The 22,811-nt window shown below is 51.0% G+C and overlaps 1 protein-coding gene across 4 annotated transcripts in view; it reads left to right on the plus strand.

Moving 5' to 3' along the window:
• The window catches only part of GRIK4 (glutamate ionotropic receptor kainate type subunit 4), a 435,012-nt gene that overhangs the window by 284,824 nt on the left and 127,377 nt on the right, over nucleotides 1-22,811 (plus strand). For all 4 annotated transcript variants that reach the window (XM_051819416.2, XM_051819403.2, XM_051819421.2 and 1 more), the window contains 2 exons: nucleotides 6,138-6,316; nucleotides 10,814-10,867. In XM_051819416.2, coding sequence (XP_051675376.1) covers nucleotides 6,138-6,316; nucleotides 10,814-10,867 — 233 coding nt within the window. The remainder of the gene's footprint in view (nucleotides 1-6,137; nucleotides 6,317-10,813; nucleotides 10,868-22,811) is intronic.

Raw genomic sequence — 22,811 nt, forward strand, 5'->3', positions numbered from 1 at the left:
GACTGTAGTGTCTGTGGGGGTAACTGGTGGGTGAGCCACTGGGCTCAGAACACGATACACCATGAGTCACTGTGATTTCACCCTGCAACCCTGGGGGATGGGGAAGTAGGAGGTGATACCCGGGACCCCAGGAAAGAGGCGGGGCAGAGTGGACCATCTTTCTTTGTGATACAAAATTAATGATGCATCTGCATTGTTGGGTGCTTGCCATGTGCTCATGTGATAAGGTGGTTCTCACATTATCACATTAGAATTTTAAATTCTCTGATTTAAACCACATAGCTCATGTAGTAAGGTCTCTGTTAACATTCTCATAGGCATGAGGAAAAGAGAGATTGAGTGCCTTTTCGAGGTCACGTGGCCCTTGCTAGCTTCTCTCCCTTCCTTCTAACCCCATGAAAGGGACCAAAGTGAGGGACCATCTTCCCCAGTTGTGGGGGGGCAGTGCTGAGACCCTCACATGCCAACCTGAGTGGTGAAACCAGGGGCCAGGACTTGGAGTCAGAGCACTCGGCTGTGGATGCTGGCCTCAACTCTGTGGTGTCACTTACAGGATCTTCCCCCACTTGCCTCCATTGGTCGTCTGTTTCCCCGGGACTAAATCACAGTCCCTGCCCACCAGGAACCTCCGAACACTGAACCCACTGCATGTGAAGGAGCCTAGGAAACCATGACATTGCACTCAGGGCAGGAGTGCATGCTGGGCCCCAGTAGCCACGGCCCAGGCTGGAAGCACAGGCCCTGGAATGGAGAGACCGGTGGGAGCGTGGAGGCTGGGTTCCCTCCTCCTCCACCCTTGCTGTTGTAGAAGGGGCAGCCTCTTGGGCCTGCTCCTCAGTGCTCTCTCCTCTTCCTGCTGCCAGGGCCAAGCTCAGGTGTGGGGTGGGACAAAGCTGAGGGGCAGAAGAAGTAAGTCCCTCCAACACTTGAACTCGCCCTGTGTCTCTCCCCGACCCGATGACAGCTTGGAGCCTCATCCCATCTCTCTGATCAGGATCAGCTCCATAGCAGAGACCTGATGACATGGCATCCTGAGGCAGGGGTGCTGGCCAGGGGAAGGGGAGTGCAGGGTTATCAGGTTCAGGGCCCCGTGCAGCGTGTGGAACTCGTGTTGTCTCATGAAGTCCTCTCCACGTACACCTGTGCCTCCCACAAGACTTAAAGCGCTGCTGGGAATCTGAGCATTTTCCGGGGCCAAAGCATTATGCCAAGGGCATCCGCTGGGCGAGAGGGAGGGAGGCCCGCTGAGACAGGTGTTTTCTTGGCTGTTTTGAAGCCAGGGTCCTCTGTGTGCCCTGCAGACCCATCGCTTAGGTGTTTGTGCCCTTGTTCTGCAGCTCTGTCCAACCTGGCTGTGCCTTTTGCCACCTCGCAGGACTCCCCTGCCCTGCAGCCACCAGCCTCCCTCCTTCCTCCCAAAACAGCCGGCCTGCTGAGTCTCTCATCGATCCAGCCCGCTGCATCCTGAGCGAGACTAATAGGCTCCCCAGGTCCCTCGCAGCCCCAGACTTGGCAGGCAGACCTGCTGCTGGGCCTGCGTCCCGCAGGAGACGAGGCTGGGGTGGTGCCAGGGAAGAGAGTAGCTTTTAACCCCTGTGGTGGCAACTGCCTTGGGTAAACCCCTCAAGCCCATTAGGCAGAGGTGAGGGGAACAGGAAAAGGCCAGACGACACTGACACGCTAATACTCTGCATGCGACGACACCACGCTTCTCTCCTCTGCAAATTGCTTCCACTGCCTAGAATTGCAAAAGTTATCTTCTTCTGATTCATACAATCAGGGAGTCTCTGGGCCGGAAAGACACATGGCTCTTCTAGTTCAGCTTTCCATCTGCTGGTTGAATTCCTTCTGTAACAATGGTCAAGAGGAGCTTTGTTCTTTCTTTGACTGCCTCCAGCAACAGCGAGCTCACTACCTCCTGAACAGCCCACTGCCTCTTTGGACAGCTCAAAGAGAAGGTTCTTCTAGTATTCAGCTGTAAGCGGTCTCCCCATGATTTCCTCTCACTTGCTGCTCCCTGGGTGAGTCCTTGTGACTGCCCTTCTTCTGCTCCCTCGAGCCAGGCTCCTCCGGTGCCATGGTGACAGTCCTGCTGGCCCCACTGCTCCTCTGGCACCTGCAGATGCTAAGTCTCTTTCTTCCCTCACAGGCTCTAGCCAAGTCCAGTCCATGGGCACCATGCAGAGGGAATGTGCAGAGAAGTTTAGAACGGGATCCCTCCTTAGCACTGCGAAATACTTCATGCATGTGTTTCAACTATGTAGAGGGCACTTCAAAAAGTTCATCAAAAATGGAATTAAAAGACGAGTTCAGGTGCAAAAACTTTTGAAATCAGTGAATGCAAGGAGTCCTTAAAAGGTTCATGGAAGTGCAAATCATGAAAAAGCTAGGCAAAGATTTCAAAATATTTTCACGCCAAAATAATTTTACTTTTAATTCCATTTTCTATGAACTTTTTGAATTCCCGTCATGTATGTGTACTCACACACACACAAAGGTGTACATATACATACATGCATGTGATTACAAATGGTCCCTGAGTTGAGGTGGGGATTACAGTTTCTCCCCTACTTTAGGGTGTGCAGAAGCTGTACACATTCAGTAGAGAGTACATTGAGTGCATTTTTGACTTTATGATATTTTCAACTTACAGTGCGTTTATGGGGATGTGATGTCATTATAAATCGAGGCGCATCTGTGTGTGATCAGATATCTTGTAGGATTTACAACCAGGGCTTTCTTTATGGGGTTGGATAACAAATCCCTTAAGAGTTGGGCGACGTGAGAAGTGGAGAGGGCAGGGGAGTAGAGAGGTGGCTTCTGGGAGGGGATTCAGTGAAAGACCCTCAAGGACAAATAGGCCACAAGGTTTGTCGAGCCCCTGGTAGATGACAGACACCAGCAACATACTTGACATCCTCTTAAGAGCTCCTGATTTCACAGACAGGGATACAGAAGCACGGATAGGGGTGGGCGCTGGGTACCGAGGAAGCCTTGCAGGTGGCAGCGTTCACATCCTGCCTGTGTGCTCTGGTGCCTCAGGTGTCAGCCAGGTTAGGAAGAGGAAGGACCCGCCGATAGATGAGATGCTAGGCCGGCGCCGCAGCTCACTAGGCTAATCCTCCACCTTGCGGCGCCGGCACACCAGGTTCTAGTCCCGGTCGGGGCGCCGGATTCTGTCCCGGTTGCCCCTCTTCCAGGCCAGCTCTCTGCTGTGGCCAGGGAGTGCAGTGGAGGATGGCCCAAGTGCTTGGGCCCTGCACCCCATGGGAGACCAGGAGAAGCACCTGGCTCCTGCCATCAGATCAGCGTGGTGTGCCGGCTGCAGCGTGCTGGCCGTGGTGGCCATTGGAGGGTGAACCAACGGCAAAGGAAGACCTTTCTCTCTGTCTCTCCCTCTCACTGTCCACTCTGCCTGTCAAAAAAAAAAAAAAAAAAAAAAGAAGAAGATGAGATGCTGAGGTCCTGTGGGGCTGGCTGCCCTTGTCCCCTGCCCTAGCCCGTCCCCATCCTGCCTCTTAGCACGCACAAAGTTTTGGTGGAATTTGGAAGCCATTCTGCTCCTTGTTTACAGAGCAGCCGAACACTGGGAACTGGGGACTGATGGGAACAGGGGGCCAGTTTATCTGATACCCAGGGGCTTTCCTTCCCTGGGAGCCCAGCGCACCTGCCAGGTTTGAAGGGATAAGGTATCCCTGGGCTGCCTTTGTCAGGCATCGCCATGCTGTGCATAATTCTGCCGTCGTCTTCTGAGCTTCCATCCCACTGAATTTCATTGCCCATCTGAAGAATCCCAGGGGATTCAGCCTCTTCCCCAGCCAGGCTTCAAAGCTTCCCTGAGCTCTGCACCAGGACCCGTGGGGTTCTCCTCCACCCCCCTCCCCTTGTTTTCCGCTCCAGCTGCAGTGCTGCTACACCCACAGCCTTCCTGGGAAATGGCTTAGACTCTGGGAGTGCCAGCTCCATGGCCTGCCCCATCCACCCTGTTAGGGCCTCTGGGGCCAGGTGCTCACGCCTTTGTCCAGGCGGGGCTCTGTTCTTTGCAGCATCTTTGAAGAAGGTACAGAGAAGACACCCTCCATTTTACAGACAGAACAAAAATCAGGCCGTCCCATGGAAAACCAGACTAATCCAGGCCAACAGAAGTGAGCTGAACTTTGTTCTAGAGACAAAGCTGCGAGTCCCGTGTCCCACCCATCTCTGCCTGGCACCCAGCACGCACTGGTGAGAGTTGGTAGAGCAGACATGAGCTTTCCTTATTTCCCATGCTGCATGGGAGACGCTGCCTCCCCGCGCCTGCCCTTTGGGGCTAAGTACATACAAGAGCCGAGACAAGAGGGGACTGTATGTCCCAGTTCCCAGCATGCCTTCTCATCTCTGAGACCTATTTCAGAGATGAAGAGTGGAGCCCCAAAGAGGCTGACCCAGAGCTGGAATGCAGATTTTGTGGATCAGGGTGGGCAGGAAGTGCCCCCGCACGACCAGGGCCAGGGATGCTGGGGGCACAGATGCAGGTGGAACTTTCGCAGCCTCTGTCAAGGCCGACTCCAAGTTGTAGGTTCCGTGGCTGCACTGTAAACAGTAGGCCCTCTGAGGGCTTCTCCCCTCTCTGCCACAGTCTCCAGCTCCTTCCCAGAGCACCTCTCTTCATCACTCTGGGCTTTGACCCAACTCTGTTCTCCCTGCACACCTAGTGTAGGCTTTGGGTCCTTGCTGGGTCTCCCTGAGCACTGTGGTTGCTGCCTCCTGCTGGGTTCGTCCCATGAGGCAGCCTGGGTCCGAGGGTTAGAGGGAGATCAGAAACCAGGGACTTTGGTCCCGGCTGTGTCCCTGTGTCTCTGTGTGACCCAGCCGGGGGGGGGGGGGGGGGAGGCAGCGCTTTTCAATGCCCTGGGATCAGGAGGGTGGATGATGTGTGCAGGGGGCAGTCCTCCTGGCTTGTATTTGAGTATGCCCAGGCTCAGTGTCCCAGCAGCCGGTGCAGAAACCAGGAGCGTGGAGGCCTTGAGCTGGTTGGAAATCCAGCCCCTTCCCACTGTATCCCGATGTTTGAAAAGCGTTGCTCATTCTCCTTGCCTCTTGTTCTCTGTATGCTAGGGATTACAATACTTTACGGGATTGTTGTGAAGACGTCAATGAGATAAGCCTTGTAAAATGTTTGAGCACATTAGCCGGAACACGGTAAGAGTTCCGAACGTGTTCCTCTCGCTGCTGCTTCTGGGAGCAAACGGCTGCGGGTCTCTTTCCGCTGGAATGGAGTCTGCTGCTTTCCCTGGAGAGGGCCCCTCCTGCCACACAAGCCCCCTCCCTCTCCCCCAGTCGTGCAGAATTCCAAGGCTCTCCTCCTGCCAGGGCCCCTCAGCAGCAGACAAGAAGGGAAGGGAGGGGCCTCCGCTCCTGCTCCTGCTCCGTCCTATTTTCTCGTTTTGTTTTGGGCCCAGACTCTTTCCTGCGGGAGAGCGGTTCACAGCCTGTTCTCCGTGATGATCACAATCCCTTGTCTCTGAGTGCGAAGCGCTGTGCTAGACCGGCTTTCTGGACCTCGGGATCTTGAGGGGGTCGCTGCCCCACCTCCAGGAGGAAAGCAGAGCTCCGGGGAGCCGGGGTGCGGCTCTTCTGGGCCTGAGCCCCATGGCTGGGCACTGCCCGTGCTGCCTCCTGGGATCCTCGCCACACCCCTGCAGCACGGGCAGCGCAGGCCAAGACCACTGGCCATAAGGAAAGGTCCTGGAATCCAGGAAGGAGCCCCAAGCCTGGTGGCCTCCATGCCTGGGTGTGTCACCCCCCAGGGAATGGCACTTCCCTTGGCACCTGGCCCAGCCCAGGAGACACAATGCTCTTCAGAGGCAGTGTGTGTGTGTGTGTGTGTACACGCATGTGTGTGTGTGTGTGTGTGTGTGTGTGTAGGGGGGTGACAGGAGTTTCGGGGCGTTCTTTTCCTTTTCCATGGAGTCACTAGCTCAGAGAAGCAGAGGAACCTGTTCTGGTTGTGCTGCGGCTTGCAGCCCCAATCGCCGGAGCAGCCCCACTGCCAGCTTCTGTCCCAAAGCTCAAAGGCCCTGTTTTGTTTTTTTTCCCCAAGTGTCCCCGGAGGCAGTTCTGTGGACCCTCAGGGCTTCCTCCTCTCTCCCCTCCAGGCCTTTTAAACCTAGAGAAGCTGCTACGGCAATTCCTTATCTCCAAGGACACACTGTCGGTCCGGATGCTGGATGACACCCGGGACCCCACCCCACTCCTCAAGGAGATCCGGGACGACAAGACGGCCACCATCATCATCCACGCCAACGCCTCCATGTCCCACACCATCCTCCTGAAGGTGGGGGCCGGGCCAGGGCGGGTGCTGCCGGGAGCATCCTTCCTCCTCCCCCTCCCTCCTTGTCCTGCACACTGTCCTCCTCAGCCTGGGCTGCTGGCACACTGGGCTGGACCTGAACCCTCACCTCTCCCTGTGTGTCCATCTCCATGAACTGCACCTGACAGCTGAGAGGAGCAAGCAGCGGGGCGGTGATCATTGTAAAGATCTTTGGCACTCGGTGCAGCAGGGTAGGCCAGGCCAGGCTCTGGGGGAGAGTCCAGGGTTCGGAGTAGGGGTGCTGCAGGGGCTGTTTGCCAAGTGGTCCCCATATTTGACAAGCAGAGCAGTCACGGGGGTACACTGCTGACTCTCAGCCCTGTCTTCCATCCTGACACTGAGAGCAGAGTTGACCAAATGTCCCCCTGGGGAATTTGCCGACGTGGTCCTCCCTGGGATGGCGTGAGGTGGGTATGATATCTCCGTCCGGGAGATGAACCGGCTTGTCCAAGGCCCGGCCTTGGAATCCAAGTGCACACAAACATATGGAAACTCTGGGAGTGAGGCTGAGCCAAGAGAGAAAGGTCAGGTGCCTGGGAGCCCCCGCTGGACAAACAGCCATGGACAGACAGCTGGGCAGCCTTGGAGTCGCCTGGCACCAGTCGTGGGCTGGTGGCCGGCCAGGCCTGCAACCTCAGGCAGGGAGGCCTCTGGTCCACAGCTCTGCTCCTCACAGCTCCTCCTCCTTGGCAGCTCCCTGGGCTTCTCCGGGGTGCATTGGCCTCTTCTAATGCCACTTTAATTGCTCATTTAAACACATCCTGCCACCTTCTGCTGGGGGCACAGGGCGGCTGGTTAACCCCACCCAGCTGTGAGGAGCACAGCAGAGGCTCCCGGGATGGGCCCTCCCTCCCTCCAACCCTCCCTCCCTCCAACTCTCCCTCCCTCCTCCTCCACACCGCTCCCCAGCCCGTTTTTGTCTCAGAGTTAATATGAGATTTGAATGAGTTCTCTCGGTACCCGGAGCTGTCCCTTCCGCCTGTTGCTATAGTAACTTGCCACAGCTCCAAAGCCACATCTGTCTGTGTGTGGATGCCACACACCACACACACACACGCATACACACACACACACAGAATTTTTCTCTTCCTTTTTCTCTTTCTTCTGTTTGGAGCTGTAATCGATGAAGTTATTAAGGATAGAGAAACTTCTAAGTTTCAGAGGCCGAGGGATACAGGCTGATCGGGTCCTCTTTAAGGAAGGTGAGGATCAGGGAGTGAGAGCCTCAGCTGGGTGGCTCGATGTCCCTCCAGCCCCCTTGTGGGGTCAGTTAGCAATGCAAGCCGGTGCGGGCTGGTACTTAGGGAGAAGTGCCCCCGGCAGAGCCTTTGTGAGGGCGGCTCCTTACTCTGGAGTATTCCGTGGCTCCTAGCGTATTTGGCTGAGTGCCTTCCTCCCCTCCTCCTCCCCATCATAGGACCAGCTCAGGCACAGGTGTTTGGCCTTGCTGTGAAGATGCTGGTTAAGACTCCTGCATCCCACATGCAGGTGTCTGGGTTTGATTCCTGGCTCTGGCTCCTGACTACAGCTTCCTGCTAATGCAGACGCTGGGAGACAGCCGAGAAGGCTCCCCACTTGGGAGACTTGGATTGAGTTCCCAGATCTTGATTTCAGCCCAGGCATTTGAAGAGTAAACTGGCAGATGGGGATTATATTTTTCTCTGCCTCTCAAATAAATAAATAAATAAATAAAAATAACATGGCCAGTTCATTGTTAAAAATTTGGAAAGCACGTAGAACAGAAAATCCATTCACAATCCCATCATCCAGCGTGAACCACTATTAAATTTTAATGTCTATCCTTTCTGCTTTTGACATGATTTTCCCAAAATTATTATTGCACTGCACAAACTTTTCCGTAAGCTGCTTTTCTTCCCACTTAATTATATGCCATGCATTTCCCCCATGTCATTAAATATTTTTTCTACAAATATTTTAATGTCGGCATCATTTCCTATCATATGGGTGTCCCGTAATTTATGTAACCATCACTTTATTGGTAGGGAAACAGGTTGTTTCCAATCTTTTGCTACAATAAATAAAGCTGGGACGCACATCTTTGTGCATCAATCTTTATGCACATTCATGAATATTTCCTTCGCATAAATTTCTAGAAGTCAAATTACTGAGTTAAAGGTGTGCATACTTCTAAGGATGGCGATATGATTTGCCTTTAAGGATGCTGGGCTGAGTTGCCAGATTGCCTTTTAGTAAGGCTGTAAGAGTTTACACCCCCACCAGCTGCATCGAGGTATCTTACAGCACCCTTGCCAGTTCTGGGTCTTTTCATCAAAAATGCTTTGTGAGTGCTTTTTTTTTTGGGGGGGGGTGGTTTTTGGGTGTGACTGATGGTTTTGGAAGAAGACTACCTGTAATGATCCTTATTTCAAAGGTTCTGCTGCGTGCCCTTAGGCCGTCTTCCCTGAGCCCCAGCCCCGGTGACCTTGGAGCCAAACCCATCAATGAGATCAGTGTGCAGCGATGCCTCAGGAGGGCCTCTCCCCTTTGTTCTCACTTCACTTCCTGGAGGCCCCCACCCGCCAGCCCAGCTCTTGGGGCCCTGCCTCTGTTCTCAGGCGTCCTTTGCGCCCCAGGTTCTGCCCCGTCGGGGCTCAGAGCTGGCCTTGGGGGAGGGGGTGCTTGGCAAGTGTGGACCGGAAGTGGGGTGGGCCGAGCTCACACGGGGCTTCTGGGAGCCGCATACTGGAGCTGGCCCCAAGCCTGGCAGCACTCTGCCGCCTCTTGACTTCAGGAGGATTTGTGGAGTAATCCTCTGCTTTATTGAGCGGCTGTTCCCGCAAAGAACTCCCATGTTTACCCAGAATTCAGGTCTTAAAAATCAAGGATCTCTTTTCTTTTATCTCTAGGACAGCAGATTTCACAAAATGGGTTTTAACCATCCTGGTACCCCTCCCAGCCCGTCCCTGCAAGCTGTGGGCTCACTTGGGTCCAGACAGCGGGAGTGGCAGCTGCTGTTTTCTATTGATGATGTGTGGGAGGGAGAGTGGCCATCATGCCCCATCACGGTCATGGGAGTGAAAGAGGGAAGTAGCTTCCCTGGGAGAAGAAGCAGGGCTCCTCCGGAGGCCTTGAGCTCCACTGCCCACCCCCACCTTGACCCAGTCACTAAGCTCCCAGATGTTAGCTTCTCATTGCACCCATGGTGACAGACTCCCTCCTCCCTTCCCACACACACACATCCGGAGGGTCACAGAGCCTGCTAGAGTTCTTGGAAGAATGCTCACAAAGTGAGTGAGCTCCTTGGGAGATAAACACCATGCAAGAGGAAAATGCCATTATCCCAGTCTTGTTCCCCTTCCAGCCACCTCAACAGTCATGACACAAACGGTCTCCCAATGGCCCAGGGCTGCAGGATACATTATGAAAATCTAACCGACTGTCAGGAGGGATGAGGGCCCCGGAGAGCACTGGGCTCATTATTCACCTGATCTACTTGTCGGTTTCTATAGCACCAGTCAGGCTCAAAGCCGGGCACAGTGACAGGGAAGGTTGGTTAGGGGTATTTATGATGGGTACGGAGATCAGACAAAAGTGAGAGTGTTCTGAAGTCACAATTCTCAGCTGTGGAGTGAGGCTGTACCATGGTGCTTGATCAAGAGGGAGGCATGTCGCAGGCACCTTGTTCCTTACTGCTAATAACAGGGCCAACGGCAGCAAATCATCTGCCATGCCTACATTAATGCAGGCTCAAGGATACTCTTACGAGCTTCACTTGCATTCCTGACAGGTGGAGTTCATCTAGGCATTGCTTGCACCCTGCAGACTCTCTTTTATCTATGGCTCCCACCCTCAGAGAGTTGTGTGTGTGGTTCAAGATCGCCTACAGGGGCTCTCCAGGGGCGTGGAGTTTGGTTGGAAGCACTGAAATCGGGCTGCCTGGCTTTAGCTTTGTGTTTTTATGAGACATGGGACCTTGTGCATTCCTGAACCTTTTGTTGTGTCAGTTTCCCCTACTGTAATATGGGGTGTGTGGGGTGGGGACAGTAACAGTGTTTATCCCATCAACTAACCCAGGTGGAATGCTTTCAGCGCCAGGCACGCACTGAACAGTGGGTAAATGTTAGCCATTGTTGTTAAGCGTTGTGGAGTTGATGACTATAGTCTGCTTTTATTATCTGCTTCATTTCCCTTAAAGTCGTTATTGGTTTCCATAGTATCCAGGTGTATCCATGGGAGTGTGTTGTGCAAGGGGACATCAGCTACTGTGTCACTGCAGGGGTAGGGGGCGGGCTGCAGCTCCAGGGACCCTGCTCCAGAGGCTGCTCTCTCTGTGCTGCATCTTCCAAGTTCAAGGTGCCAGAATAACCAGTCAAGGTGTTCTGCTCTGCCCTGTGCAGATGGTGGTGGGCCAAAGGGTAGAGGCTTGGAGCCCTCGCTGCTTGTTTCTTTTAAGTGGGTTTTGTTTTTTCTTCTCTAATTGCCTTCTCTTTTCCTCTGCAGGCAGCTGAACTAGGCATGGTGTCAGCCTATTACACATACATCTTCACTAATCTGGTAAGACATCCTCACAGCACACCTTCTTGGCATGGAGGGTGTTTTTCGGTGGTTAGGGGCAGTGGGCGGTGATGGAATGAAGCCAAGGAGATGGGGAGTTGGGGGAATAGAGGCAGAGGAGCAGAAGCCGACCAGAGAGAAGGGGCCTCCTGGAAACGTGGGGCTCCAGGAGCCTACTGGGATTCTTACCCCCACAGTCCTTAACCTTGAGAGAATGGGAGTCTGCAGTCTCAGGCCACCATTGAGCTGCCAGCAGCCGTCTAGCACTGATTCCTCCGGGCTGCAGCTTTGGTGGAGGGACTTCCGTGGCAGGTCTGGTTACTGTCCTGTCCACTGTCTACATCGCAGGATTCTCGTGCCAGCTCAGAAGTAGAAAAGCCACGCTCCAAAAGTGTGCGTGTCCAACAGCATCGTGCCTGGATGCTCCTCCAGAGGCCATCCTAGCCCCTTGCCTTTGTTTCGCAGATGAGAAAAGTGAGCTTTGTAGAAATTTTAGTGCATCAGACTCGTGAGCTTGCTTTGTCACATACCACCTGTGTGCCTTTCGACTGAGCCCTGCGTTTGGAGTCACTCTCTGTAAAATGGGAATAAGGCTGGAGCCGTGGCAGTTGTGGAATGGTGTAATTTAATCCAGGTAGAAACATTTTGACATTGTAAAGACCTGAGAAATGTGGAAGATACTTATTCTACAGACATACTCAATTAGAGAGCAAAGCTGACCTCAGAAAGCAGGTTTTTTTTTTTTATCAAAATGCATAAATTTTCATTTTGAAATAATTATAGGTCCCAAAGGCAGTACAGAAGGGCCCATGTACTGTGAACCCAGTTTCCTCCAATGCAAGAATGGGGTACCCTTTTTTCTGCCAAGAGCCATTTGGATATTTATCACGTCATTCATGGGCCATACAAAATGATCAACTTAAAAATCAGCATGCTATAGATTTATTGAATGTCGAGTCCCGCCTGCAAGTGCCTTGGAATGATTGCCAGGGCCTGAGGGCTGGACGTGCCCCACCCCCACTGCTGGTTACATTGCACATAATTACAGTACAGTAGCAAAACTAGGATAAATCAAGTCTATCAAAGCTGTAGATTTGGGTACTCCTGCCATCAAGATATGGAACAATTTCATCACCACAAAGATCTCTGTTGTGCCACCGCCTTGTAGCCACACTCACCACCCTTGTCCCCACCACCCAGAGCCAGCACTGGTTTGTTCTCCGCATCTATAATGCCATGATTTTGAGAATGTTTTGTATGTGGAATCATACAGCCTGGGAGCGTTCGAGGTCAGCACAATGCCCTTGACATTCATCCACATTGCATGTGTTATCGCGGAGTCGGATGTGATGGTGTGGATGAGCCACCATTTGTCTAAATACCCACCTAGTACAGGACATTTTGGCTATTTTAAATTTCTACTTTTGGAAACTACAAATACAGCTAATATACACAGTCATTCAGTGGAGAGGTTTATGTTATCTTAGAAACCACTTGACCAAGTGAGCCTTTGTCCAGACGGCATGTGACCACTTCCTGTGTACCAGGTACAAAGCCAGGCTTTAGGATGAACACAGGAGTAAGACACCAAGCCTGCCTTGGGAGCACTCGAGTACACACAGTAGGACAATGTGGTGCAAATTTTATCGGCTGGTGTGTGTACCTAAGCTCCAGCCTCTCCACCCAGAGCAGCCACAGAAAACTTCATTGAAGATAGGGCTGTTAAGCTGTTCTCCGAAAGGTAGGCAGGGTTTTTCTAGATGAACAAAGAAAGGAAGAACAGTCCAAAATAAGGAGCAGCTTATCCACATATTTGCAGATAAGGAAACCCACGGTGTCCTCAGGAAACAGGCCGTCCCTCTAAACTGATCGGCTCCTTGAGGAATATGCATGTCAGCTAATTCTCATTCATTTATCTATTTATATCCAGCCTCGAAAGTAACCTATTTAGAGGATTTACGGCGTATATCAATTAGCTGGAAGAGTCTTGATATGTTAGGGAGCAGACGCCAGCTTCACAAATTTGTCTCTTTAGTCTTATAAAGGAGCGTGGGACCCAGAAGGGAAGATGTTCTGGGTGACAGTGAGCCATGGGGTCATTTGGGGGCCATGTAGTGTCTCTCCCTGTGCTCGGGGACCAGGTCTCCTAAAACATCCTGCATTGCTTGGGAAATGCCTGCCCAGAGAGGCTTGGGCACTGAGATCCTTTCTCTCCTTCTGCTGTGGGTATCCAAAAACAGCTCTTTCTTAGGGCTGCTGTGTGATTGTTAACCTTAGAGCATCCCACAGGCCTTGGCTCTGAGTTGAAAGACACCTTAGAGGAATCTACTATGGCTTCTTTTTTTTTTTTTTTTTTTCTCGGAGAGGGACTCTCTTCATACCAGGCTTGCTGGAGAGTTATTTGATCTTTGCTTAAATTTGATTGGAATGGCTCGGTCATCACCACCAAACTTCTGTGTTGGCATTTTTGATTCAAGTCTAGCATGCATATGGAACACCATACATACTACAGAGCATATGGAAAGAAGTTCATGGAAAATTGAATTAAAAGAGTGTTTATTTTGGTGGGAGTTTTTTTTTTAAATACATGCATAGTTGTGTGTGTGTGTGTGTGTGTGTGTGTATGTGTGCTGTAACACGTTTTCCATGAGCTTTTTGAAGAATATATGTACAACTTGTTTTTTTTTTTTTTTTAATACTTATTTATTTGAAAGGCAGAGTTACAGACACAGAGAGGGTTCACTCCTCAAATGGCTACAACAGCTGGAGCTGGGCCGGTCCAAAGGCAGGAGTCAGGAGCTTCTTTTGGTTCTCCCACACAGGTGCAGGGTCCCGAGGATTTGGGCCATCTTCTACTGCTTTCCCAGGCCATAGCAGAGAGCTGGATAGGAGTGGCGCAGCTGGGACTTGAACCAGCGCCCATAGGGGATGCCAGCTCTGAAGACAGTGGCTTTACTCACTACAACACAGCACCAGCCCCAATATGCATAAGTTAAAGAACTTTTTCCAAGTGAGCAGCTCTCAGAGGCAGAAACGGAGCATCACCAGCACCCCAGGAGCCCCCACTGGGCTCTCCAATATAGAACAGGAAGGACTTCTTTGTTTGCTGGTTTCAGGGTTTTTTTCTTTCCCTAACACTGCAGTAAATCAGAGCACTAACACGTGAAAAGGGAGAGAAGGATCAGAGTATTCCCAGAGCAATGCAAAAGCATTTGCTTAAAGTTAAGGAGGCATGTGGGGAAGCCTTAACAAGTTGGCAGAAGAGTAAAGAGAGATTAAAAGTACAGTTGGGTTCCATTTGGGGAGCCTGGGAAATAGGCAGGAAGAGCGGCAAAAGCAGGCCAGGGCTGCCTGAGCTGTGCCAGCCTGCCGGGGGACCCCCTGCTTGAGGTTGCAGAGGAAGCAGCTGGACAACGTGGAGCTGCTGGGGTGACTTGGCAGATGGCTGGGAGCTGGTCCTTTGGAATAAGGCTTCCCAGGCGGGAACCGAAATAAGATGGAGTTTCTTGGCTGGGAGACTTTTTAAAAGATATTTTAGAAGATTTATTTGTTGATTTGATAGTTAGAGAGAGAGAGAGAATTTTCTATCTGTAGGTTCATTCTCCAGTTGGCCACAAGGACTGGGGGCTGGAGCAAGTGGAAGCCATGAGCCAGGAGTTTCATCCTGGTCTCCCACGTGAGTGCAGGGGCCCAAGGACATGGGTCTTCTTCCACTGCTTTCTCAGGTGCATTAGCAGGGAGCTGGATTAGAAGTGGAACAGCTAGGACTCTAACGTGTGCCTGTTTGGGATGCCCGCATTGCAGGCGGCAGCTTAACCTGCTGCACCACAACGCGGGCCCCCACTGGGAGATTTTCAAGACGACAGCATCACCCACTTTTGCATAGTGTCATTCCCTCTTGACAGAAGTGAACGGGACAGTGGTGATGATGGTATCTAGTGAGAGAAGCACCTGCCTGAGAAGGCAGGCCTGGGCTCAGGTTCCTGCTCTGCCTTCTTCTCACTGAGTCACGTGAACTCCCCAAGCCCATTTTCTCATTTTAAAAATGAGGATAATAAAGCCTTACAAGATGATTATGAAGATTAACTACACTTCTCTAAGTAAAAATGCATCATAAATTGCAAAGTGCGACATATTTCTAAGGCATTGTATTTTTTTTTCAGCCTAACAGTATGATTCTTTCAGCCTTCAAAGAGCTTTTCACCTTTTTTGGGAGGGCACGGAACAAGTCAAGCTCTGGGAACACGACTCAGCCAGAGAGTTCTTTGAACCTAGAATTAACAGGACTCACACAGTTTGTAAGATTGCAAGGGGGAAATCAGAAAAGTAACTTTGTGTGATGCTGGATGAATAATAGTCAGAAATTAGAAGCAGAGCCATTGCAGAAATCACTGAGTCAAAGAATATTCTGGAAGCTTCTCATTAGTGCCTTGGCTTTCTGGAAGGGACAGACTTATAATCAGAATTGAAAATCAGGATCACTCTTCCTGCCCAGTTGCAGCTGGAGTTTTTGGCCAGAGAGGGAGGGGCTCCATGCAGAGGCTCACGAGTGAGATCCTTCGCACATCTCCAGTCCCCTCCTGCAAACACAGGTGCCGCTGGGCCTTCGTTCTTACTTATTCCTTCTCTGGACTGCTTGGGGATCACCAGCATGTCCCATCGTTCTCAGTTCTGCCACAGCGATGCTGTGGATTCTCTAAGTGGCTTTGTTGAGAACCAGCGTGGTAGACGGGGTAAGGAAAGGACCTCAACCATCGATGCAACTTAAAATTCTAGGGTGATGAGCTACAGCGGTGTGAGCCTGTGCACGTAACTCTACCTGAGCCTCAGTGACCTCTTCTGTAAGTGGACCTCTCTAGCCCCTGTCCCCAGGAGATACACCAGGGATAGAAGCTGGCTTGATATATGTGTTTAAGAAAGGGATGATACTATGTTAAGAAGTCCTGTTTATGCATCCCACGGGCTGAAGGGAATTGGAGATAACTTGTTCTGCTGGCCAGCCTCTGGTGGCCTATAACAATGACTCCTACGATGCCACTTTATTTATATCCAGAGAATGACTAGAAACAGATAGTTTGGTTATTGTGCATGACTGAATCGACCATTGCATGGCTTATTTGTGTTGGTAATTACTGAGTAATTGATCCAATCCCCATACCTTACTCCTATCCAGGCTCTAAGAAAACGAATTGATTTAGGGCTTCTATAATAATAAATTGGGTTGACGTCTCTGGATTCAATAAGTTGAGTAATCATCACAAGAGTCGGGACAAAATTATCCATCATGAATAAAACTTGTAAACCATCAATCCATTTGACCCTGCAGAAGCAGAATTTCGTATCTGGTAGGGATTGGCCAGCAGGGATTCTGGGTCTTGGGTGATGAAGGTGACTGATACAAGAAGAGGGACTGAGCCATGGGAGGGGCCAGGGAAGAGCCAGGTCTGCAGGTGCAGTGGACAGGGGGATGTCAGGTGATGAGAGGGACACAGCAACAGCAGGGGACAGACCTATGTGCAGGAACAGACTAGAACAAGGTCAGTGACAGGAAGTAGGAAGGTGCTGAAGGCACACAGCCATAGCAAACAGTGGGCAGGTATCCAGTCTTCCATTTATATTATCTCAAAATAGAATTTGGAGTAGTGCATCCTGGCAGTAGAGGTTTGGTCAGTAAAACAGCTTCTTGTCCCTGTGGTTAGTTCTGAAGGGTCAGGCATTGTCCCCAGCAGAGCAAATCTCTGACCAACAGATGGAAATGACACCTGGCTGAAGTGAGGGCCCAGGGGCAGAGGGTCAGTTTGTGAGAGGTAAATTGAGAGTTGGGTTGTGCTCTTGGCCGGAGGAGCCAGGCAGAAGCAGTTCCTGGTGAGATAGGAGGTCAAGAGCTTGGGTCACAGTGAGAGAAGGACCGATAAAGTTCAGAGCAAGGCAAACCCACTTACTGTTCAGAGTTGCAACAGACGTAGGGTGAGCGACAGTGAGGACTGGTCCTCGCCCTCATGCTGCAGTCCTCCCTTCCTTCTCTCCCTCCTTCCACCCTTCCTCTCTCATGGATTTCTCATTGTGGTAAAGTATATATAACATCAGCTTTTCCGTTTTCGCCATTGCTGACAACTGAGGGGCATTAATTCCATTCTCAACTGTTGTGCAGCCTTCAGCACCATCTGCTTCTAAAACTTTTCATCAACCCGAACAGAAACTTGTGCCCATTAAGCGCCATCTCCCCATGCCCTCTCTCCAAGTCCCTGCTTGCTTCTCTTCTACTTTGTTTCTGAATTTGCCTAGTCCAGATGCCTCATGTAAGTAGCATCATAAAACACTTGTCCATTTGTGTCTGGCTTATTGCATCCTGCATGATGGTTTCTAAAGGTTTATCCACAAAGTTGTGTGTATCAGAGCATCATTCCTTTTATAAAAAAAGCCTGCTTTATAGTGGTAAAATATATATAACAAAATTTTATTCATTGTAGATAGCATGAAGTATATTCACATTGATGTACAAACATTACCACCATTTATATCCAGAACTTTCTTCACCGTCTTAAGCCAAAGCTGTGCACCTACCAAACATTAACTCCCTCCATACCCTCCTCCTCCCAAACCCTGGCAACCACTACCCTGCTTTCTTTTTTTTTCTTTGATGACTTTAATTATTTATTTGACAGGTAGAATTACAGACAACGAGAGGGAGAGACAGAGAGAAAAGTCTTCCATCCACTGGTTCACTCCCCAGATGGCTGGAATGGCCGGAACTGGGCTGATCCGAAGCCAGGAGCCTCCTCCAGGTCTCCTACGTGGGTGTGGGGGCCCAAGGACTTGGGCCATCTTCTACTGCTTTCCCAGGCCATCAGCAGAGAGCTGGATCGGAAGAGGAGCAGCCGGGACTAGAATTGGCACCCATAGGGATACTGGCGCTGTAGGCGGAGGATTAACCTACTGCACGTAGCACCAGCCCCTCTACTTTCCATGTCTACAAATTTGATTATTCTAGGTACTTCCTACAAGTGGGATCATATGATACTGCTGATTTCACTTTGATGGCCTCAGGGTTCATCCATGAGCCAGAATGCCCTGCCTTTTGAAGCACGAATAATACTGCATTGAATGTGCATAGCACATTTGTGTATATCCAATATGTCCATTCATCAATGGACAGTTGGATTGCTTCCGCAGTTTACCTGTGAATACTGCTGCAGTGAACCTAGATGTGCAAATATATATTGAAGTTCCTACTTCTGGTCCTGTTAGGTGGATGCCTAGGAGGGGGAAGCTGGATCACATGGTAATTATGTGTTTAATTTATTGAGGAACTGCTAAGCTGTTTTCCAGAATGACTGTACCATTTTTCATCCCCATCAGCAATGTCTAAGGAGTGCATTCTCGCCACAACCCTGCCGATACTTGTTATTTTTCATTTTTGTAATAAGAGCCATCCTGATGGGTGTGAAGTGGTCCAGTGTGTTTCTTATTTCCCTTTGGAGTTTGCAAATTGACAGAACCGAGACCACATGGCTGAAGCTGAGAGTCCCACTCACTAAGAAGTTTTATAGTGGAAGTAGCTGGTGTAGCAAAGCCTGGTCCTGCAGTCAGAACTGGTGAGATCCCCCATTCAGGGGATTCCAAGCTGTGCAGCCCCGTGGCTCTTGGAGTTTCAGTTTCCTTATGTGCAAAATGTGAACAATAATAGCATCCGTCTTTTTCTTGGTCAGAATTAAAAGTCAGCCATTGATAGCATTATTTGTATCTGTAGGTAAAGCTAGCTGCTCTAGCAGATAAACCCCTAAATCTCACAGCTCCGTACCATGGAAGATACGTCTGACCCACTGAAGTCCCAGCAGGGTGTCGCAGATCAGTGAGTTGCCTTTCTTCTTAAAGACCAGGCTTCTTTAGCTTCTAACTGTGTCTTCTCAGAGGCCAAGGGTGAAGAAAACAACATGGAGGCTCCCGTTTGGGTGGATTCGATGCACCAAGCCTAGAAATGGCTCCATATTATTTCTGCTTGCAATTCCATTGGCTAAAACGCAACACATGACCACACCCACCTGCAAGGGTACCTGGGAAGTGTAGTCTAGCTGTGTGCCCAGGAAGGAGAGGCAATGGTGATCAGAACTCAATATCTGCCACATTATGAAATTATTCATCGCCATCACACATCTCTGGTACTAAAAATGCAATTAGCATCCTAAATGGCAGCTTATCTGGGTAGAGGATGACTGACCCTATACGTGGAGATGAGCTCCTTGCTATACGGCTGTCAGATCCCTTAAGCCTAACAGGTCAGTGTCCAGAGTGCTGCTGTTGTACAGGTGGGCAAGCACAGGATGGCTGTAGGTGCACTGCACTGGCTCCTCTCTGTGGTCTGGAAAGGGCCCTGTGTCCCCCAGCTGGTCTCTGGGTTTGGCTGGGGGAAGCCTTGTTCCAGGAGGCTGAAGGAAGTTTGGATAGGAGACGTGAGGAATTAAGGGCCCCAGTCTGCTGTTGAGATGGCAGCTGCAGTTGATGCCATCTGATGAGAAGAGGTGAAGGAGGAGGCTCAAGTTGAGCTAATAAATCCAGAGGGTATATCCAACTACTAATGAACCCAGGGAGAATTGCAGTCGCTGCCTAATAGAAAAGATAAAATCACCCTAATGTATTGTCAGAGAACACAGATGGGCCCTCTGCCAGAGGACGGAACTGCCGCCTTGGCAGGGAGAAGTGTTGAGATTTAAGGGCAAGGGTCAGATGTCATGGGATGTCAACGTAACTGGGAAATAATCGGGCACTGGAAGCAGAAGGCTGTGTGTTCTGCTGGCCATAGCAGTGGAGCCTTGTGGGGCCTGCAGGCGACATGACTGCCATTTCATTGCCATGACCCAAACAAGGCCAAACGTCCTTCTCTTGACACCTGCCAGAGGGCAGCACCTGGATATTTGTGAGGTATACAGAGAGGCGGTGGGCACCTTGGAGATTCCTCCTTGGGGAGTCTAGAGAGAAGGGGCTGGATGTTCTATATTGGAAGACATGGGGAATGGTTGCCCCAGCAGAGGGCTCCATCATATCGCGGACAGAGTCCTGGACTGGCAGTGCAACAGCTGTGGCTTCGTGTGCCAGTGCTGACATGAACACTGGGTGACGTGGGGGAGTGACAGTGGACAGCTGTTGGAGAACTTCTGTGGGCTGGGTTCTGTAATGTGTGCTTCACGGTTCCTTTCTCCTTGAAACCTCACAGCAGCTCCAGCAGAAACTGTCTGAGCGATGGGCAAGCTGAGGCTTACACGCTTTGGTGTCTTGCTCAGAGGGGTGGAGCCGGTGAGCGCACAGCCACGTCACTCTGCTGCCTTTATCTAGGCCAGCCATTTCTTCTTGCTGGGCTTGGGTTTCTTCGTCTGAGCGATGATGCTGTTTATTACGTCATCTCTCAAGATCGTTCCAGCCTTCAGCTTGTTTCTACCTACACACACTTGGGGCCATTTCAACTCATAGCCCCCTGGGGTTGGGAATGTTCCCTGGAGAGAGGGGAGAATGACCATGGGATTGGCTCATGAAAGCAGCATTTGTCCGCCTAACAGCTCCTCACATCCCCCTAAGCCAAGCCAGGTCCCCGTGAGCAGTAACCTTCCACACGCCAGCCTCTGTCTCGCTCGGGCATAATGGATCTATATGAGCAGCCACCCTAACCTTCTCTGGGTTCATTTTGTTGTCAAGCAGACCTGGGCCTATGTTTATCTTTCCAAAGCTTTGTCAGAAAGATTAGCCTTAAGTAATTGAGACTGCTCAGATTACTACAGAAAGGGGAGCTGGAGCAGACAGGGAGGGAAGAAGCGATCGTTTCCAGGAGGAAATGAGAATCCTGCCACTCCTTTCTTTCCCAAGCTGAGCCCACCCATCTTTCAGGCCTCGCGCAAAATGTCACTTCCTCAAGGAAGTCTCCCCAGACACCGCACTGGGAGGAGTCACACGCTGCCATTGCGCCCTCTGTTTGTAGTTTTCCTCTCATGTGGAAATCCCTTCCTCAATGACACCCCCCCTCCCCCGCCGCCGCCGCCACCGCCACCAGACAGCTTCATAAAGGCAAGACCAGGTGTGCCTGGTCCGTCACTGGACCCCCAGTGGCCAGCTGGTACATAACAGGTCCTCAGCAGATATTTACTGCGTGAAACAAAGGAGCATTTCATAACTTTATAGATTCTTGGTATAGAAGTGCTGGCCAGGTGGGCTAGCTCATTGCTTTGCATCCAACTCAGCTCATCCTAGACCCTCAAGCATGAAGGATCCCAGAGGGTTGTCTGCTGTTCAGCCAGGGCCAGCTGGGCCCCGTGTCCCCATTCCCCAGGATGCCTCGGCACATCCATAGCCCACAGAGTAACCCCTCAGTCTGGGATGTCCTTTCTCCTGTTCTGGGCTGTGGGCAGATCAGGGCCAAACAGGGAGGCATAGTTCAGGATCCAGGGGACAGAATTTTGGAAACTGTGCTAAGTGTGGTCAGTGTCACAGCCTGAGGCCAGGGTTGGCACTAGGAATGCCCACTGAGGCAGGAAGGGAAGAATGCAAGGACAGCTAGACTGTGCTGAATGGCCTGGGTGTTGTCAGGGGCTCCATCTTCCATTGGCCACACCATGTCCCAACAGCCTTGGTCTAGTGAACTCTTTTTTTTTTTTTTTTTTTTTGACAGATAGAGTTAGACAATGAGAGAGAGAGACAGAAACGTCTTCCTTCCATTGGTTCACCCCCCAAATGGCCACCACGGCCGGCGCTGCACTGATCTGAAGCCAGGAGCCAGGTGCTTCCTCCTGGTCTCCCATGCGGGTGCAGGCACCCAAGCACTTGGGCCATCCTCCACTGCCTTCCCGGGCCACAGCAGAGAGCTGGATTTGAAGAGGAGCAACCAGGACTAGAACCCGGCGCCCATATGAGATGCTGGCGCCGCAGGCGGAGGATTAACCAAGTGAGCCACGGCACCGGCCCCAGGTCTAGTGAACTCTTAAGGACAGAACTTGGTACTTGGCTCCCCAAATGGCCATAACAGCTGGAGCTGAGCCAGTCCTAAGCCAGGAACCAGGAGCTTCTGCAGGGACTCCTGTGTCTGTGCAGGGGCCCAAGGACATGGGCCATCTTCCACTGCTTTTCCAGGCCATCAGCAAGGAGCAGTATTAGAAGTGGAGCAGCTGGAACTTGAACCTGCACCCATATGGGATACTGACACCTCAAGCGGACACTTAACCTACTACACTATAGTGCCTGCCCCTCCTACAAGTTTTAAAGTTAATGTGGACTCCTGTAGTCTTGTCCCCTGTTCCAAAGTCTTGACATATAAGTTATGTGGGCCACATCACTGCTGTGTTGACACTGAGGATGGAAACCTGGCTTCATGGAAGCAGTGAGGGCTGAGATCTGAGAGGACTTGAGTTGTAGTCAGTACATGCGGCCATGACTTAACCTGTTGGAGTCCCAGTTTTCCCCTTTGCAAAGTGGGGAAAATCTTATAACACTGTTTACATGAAGATCACGGAAAGTCTTTAAGCCTCGGTGTATTGCTAATAAATGTTCCTCTTTCCTTTCGTTGTTTCCCACTTCCCTGTTCCACATTTCCATCTGTAGTGCTCAGTTTCCTGCTTTACTGCCCCTAGTTTCCCAAAGCTCCAAAGCCGTTAGCAGAAAAATCTCAGTAGTTAGAACTGTAGTTCCTGGAATATCTGAGCGATTTCCTTATCTTTCAGTCTTTCACTAAAGCTCTTTCTCTCTCTCTCTCTCTCTCCCTCTCTCTCTCTCTCTCTCTCTCTCTCTCTCACACACACACACACACACACACACACACAGAGCCAAAAGATACACTCCATCAGCTGGACAACTTTCTAGTGCTAGAGCAATTGATTCTATAGTGTGCTTTATTGTAAAATTATTATTAAGAGCGTCCACATCTTTCAGCTTTATTGAGCCTCTTCGGAGAGTCACTAATGCAGTA

The sequence above is a fragment of the Oryctolagus cuniculus genome, chromosome 1, assembly GCF_964237555.1.
Source record: "Oryctolagus cuniculus chromosome 1, mOryCun1.1, whole genome shotgun sequence".
Lineage (NCBI taxonomy): Eukaryota > Metazoa > Chordata > Mammalia > Lagomorpha > Leporidae > Oryctolagus > Oryctolagus cuniculus.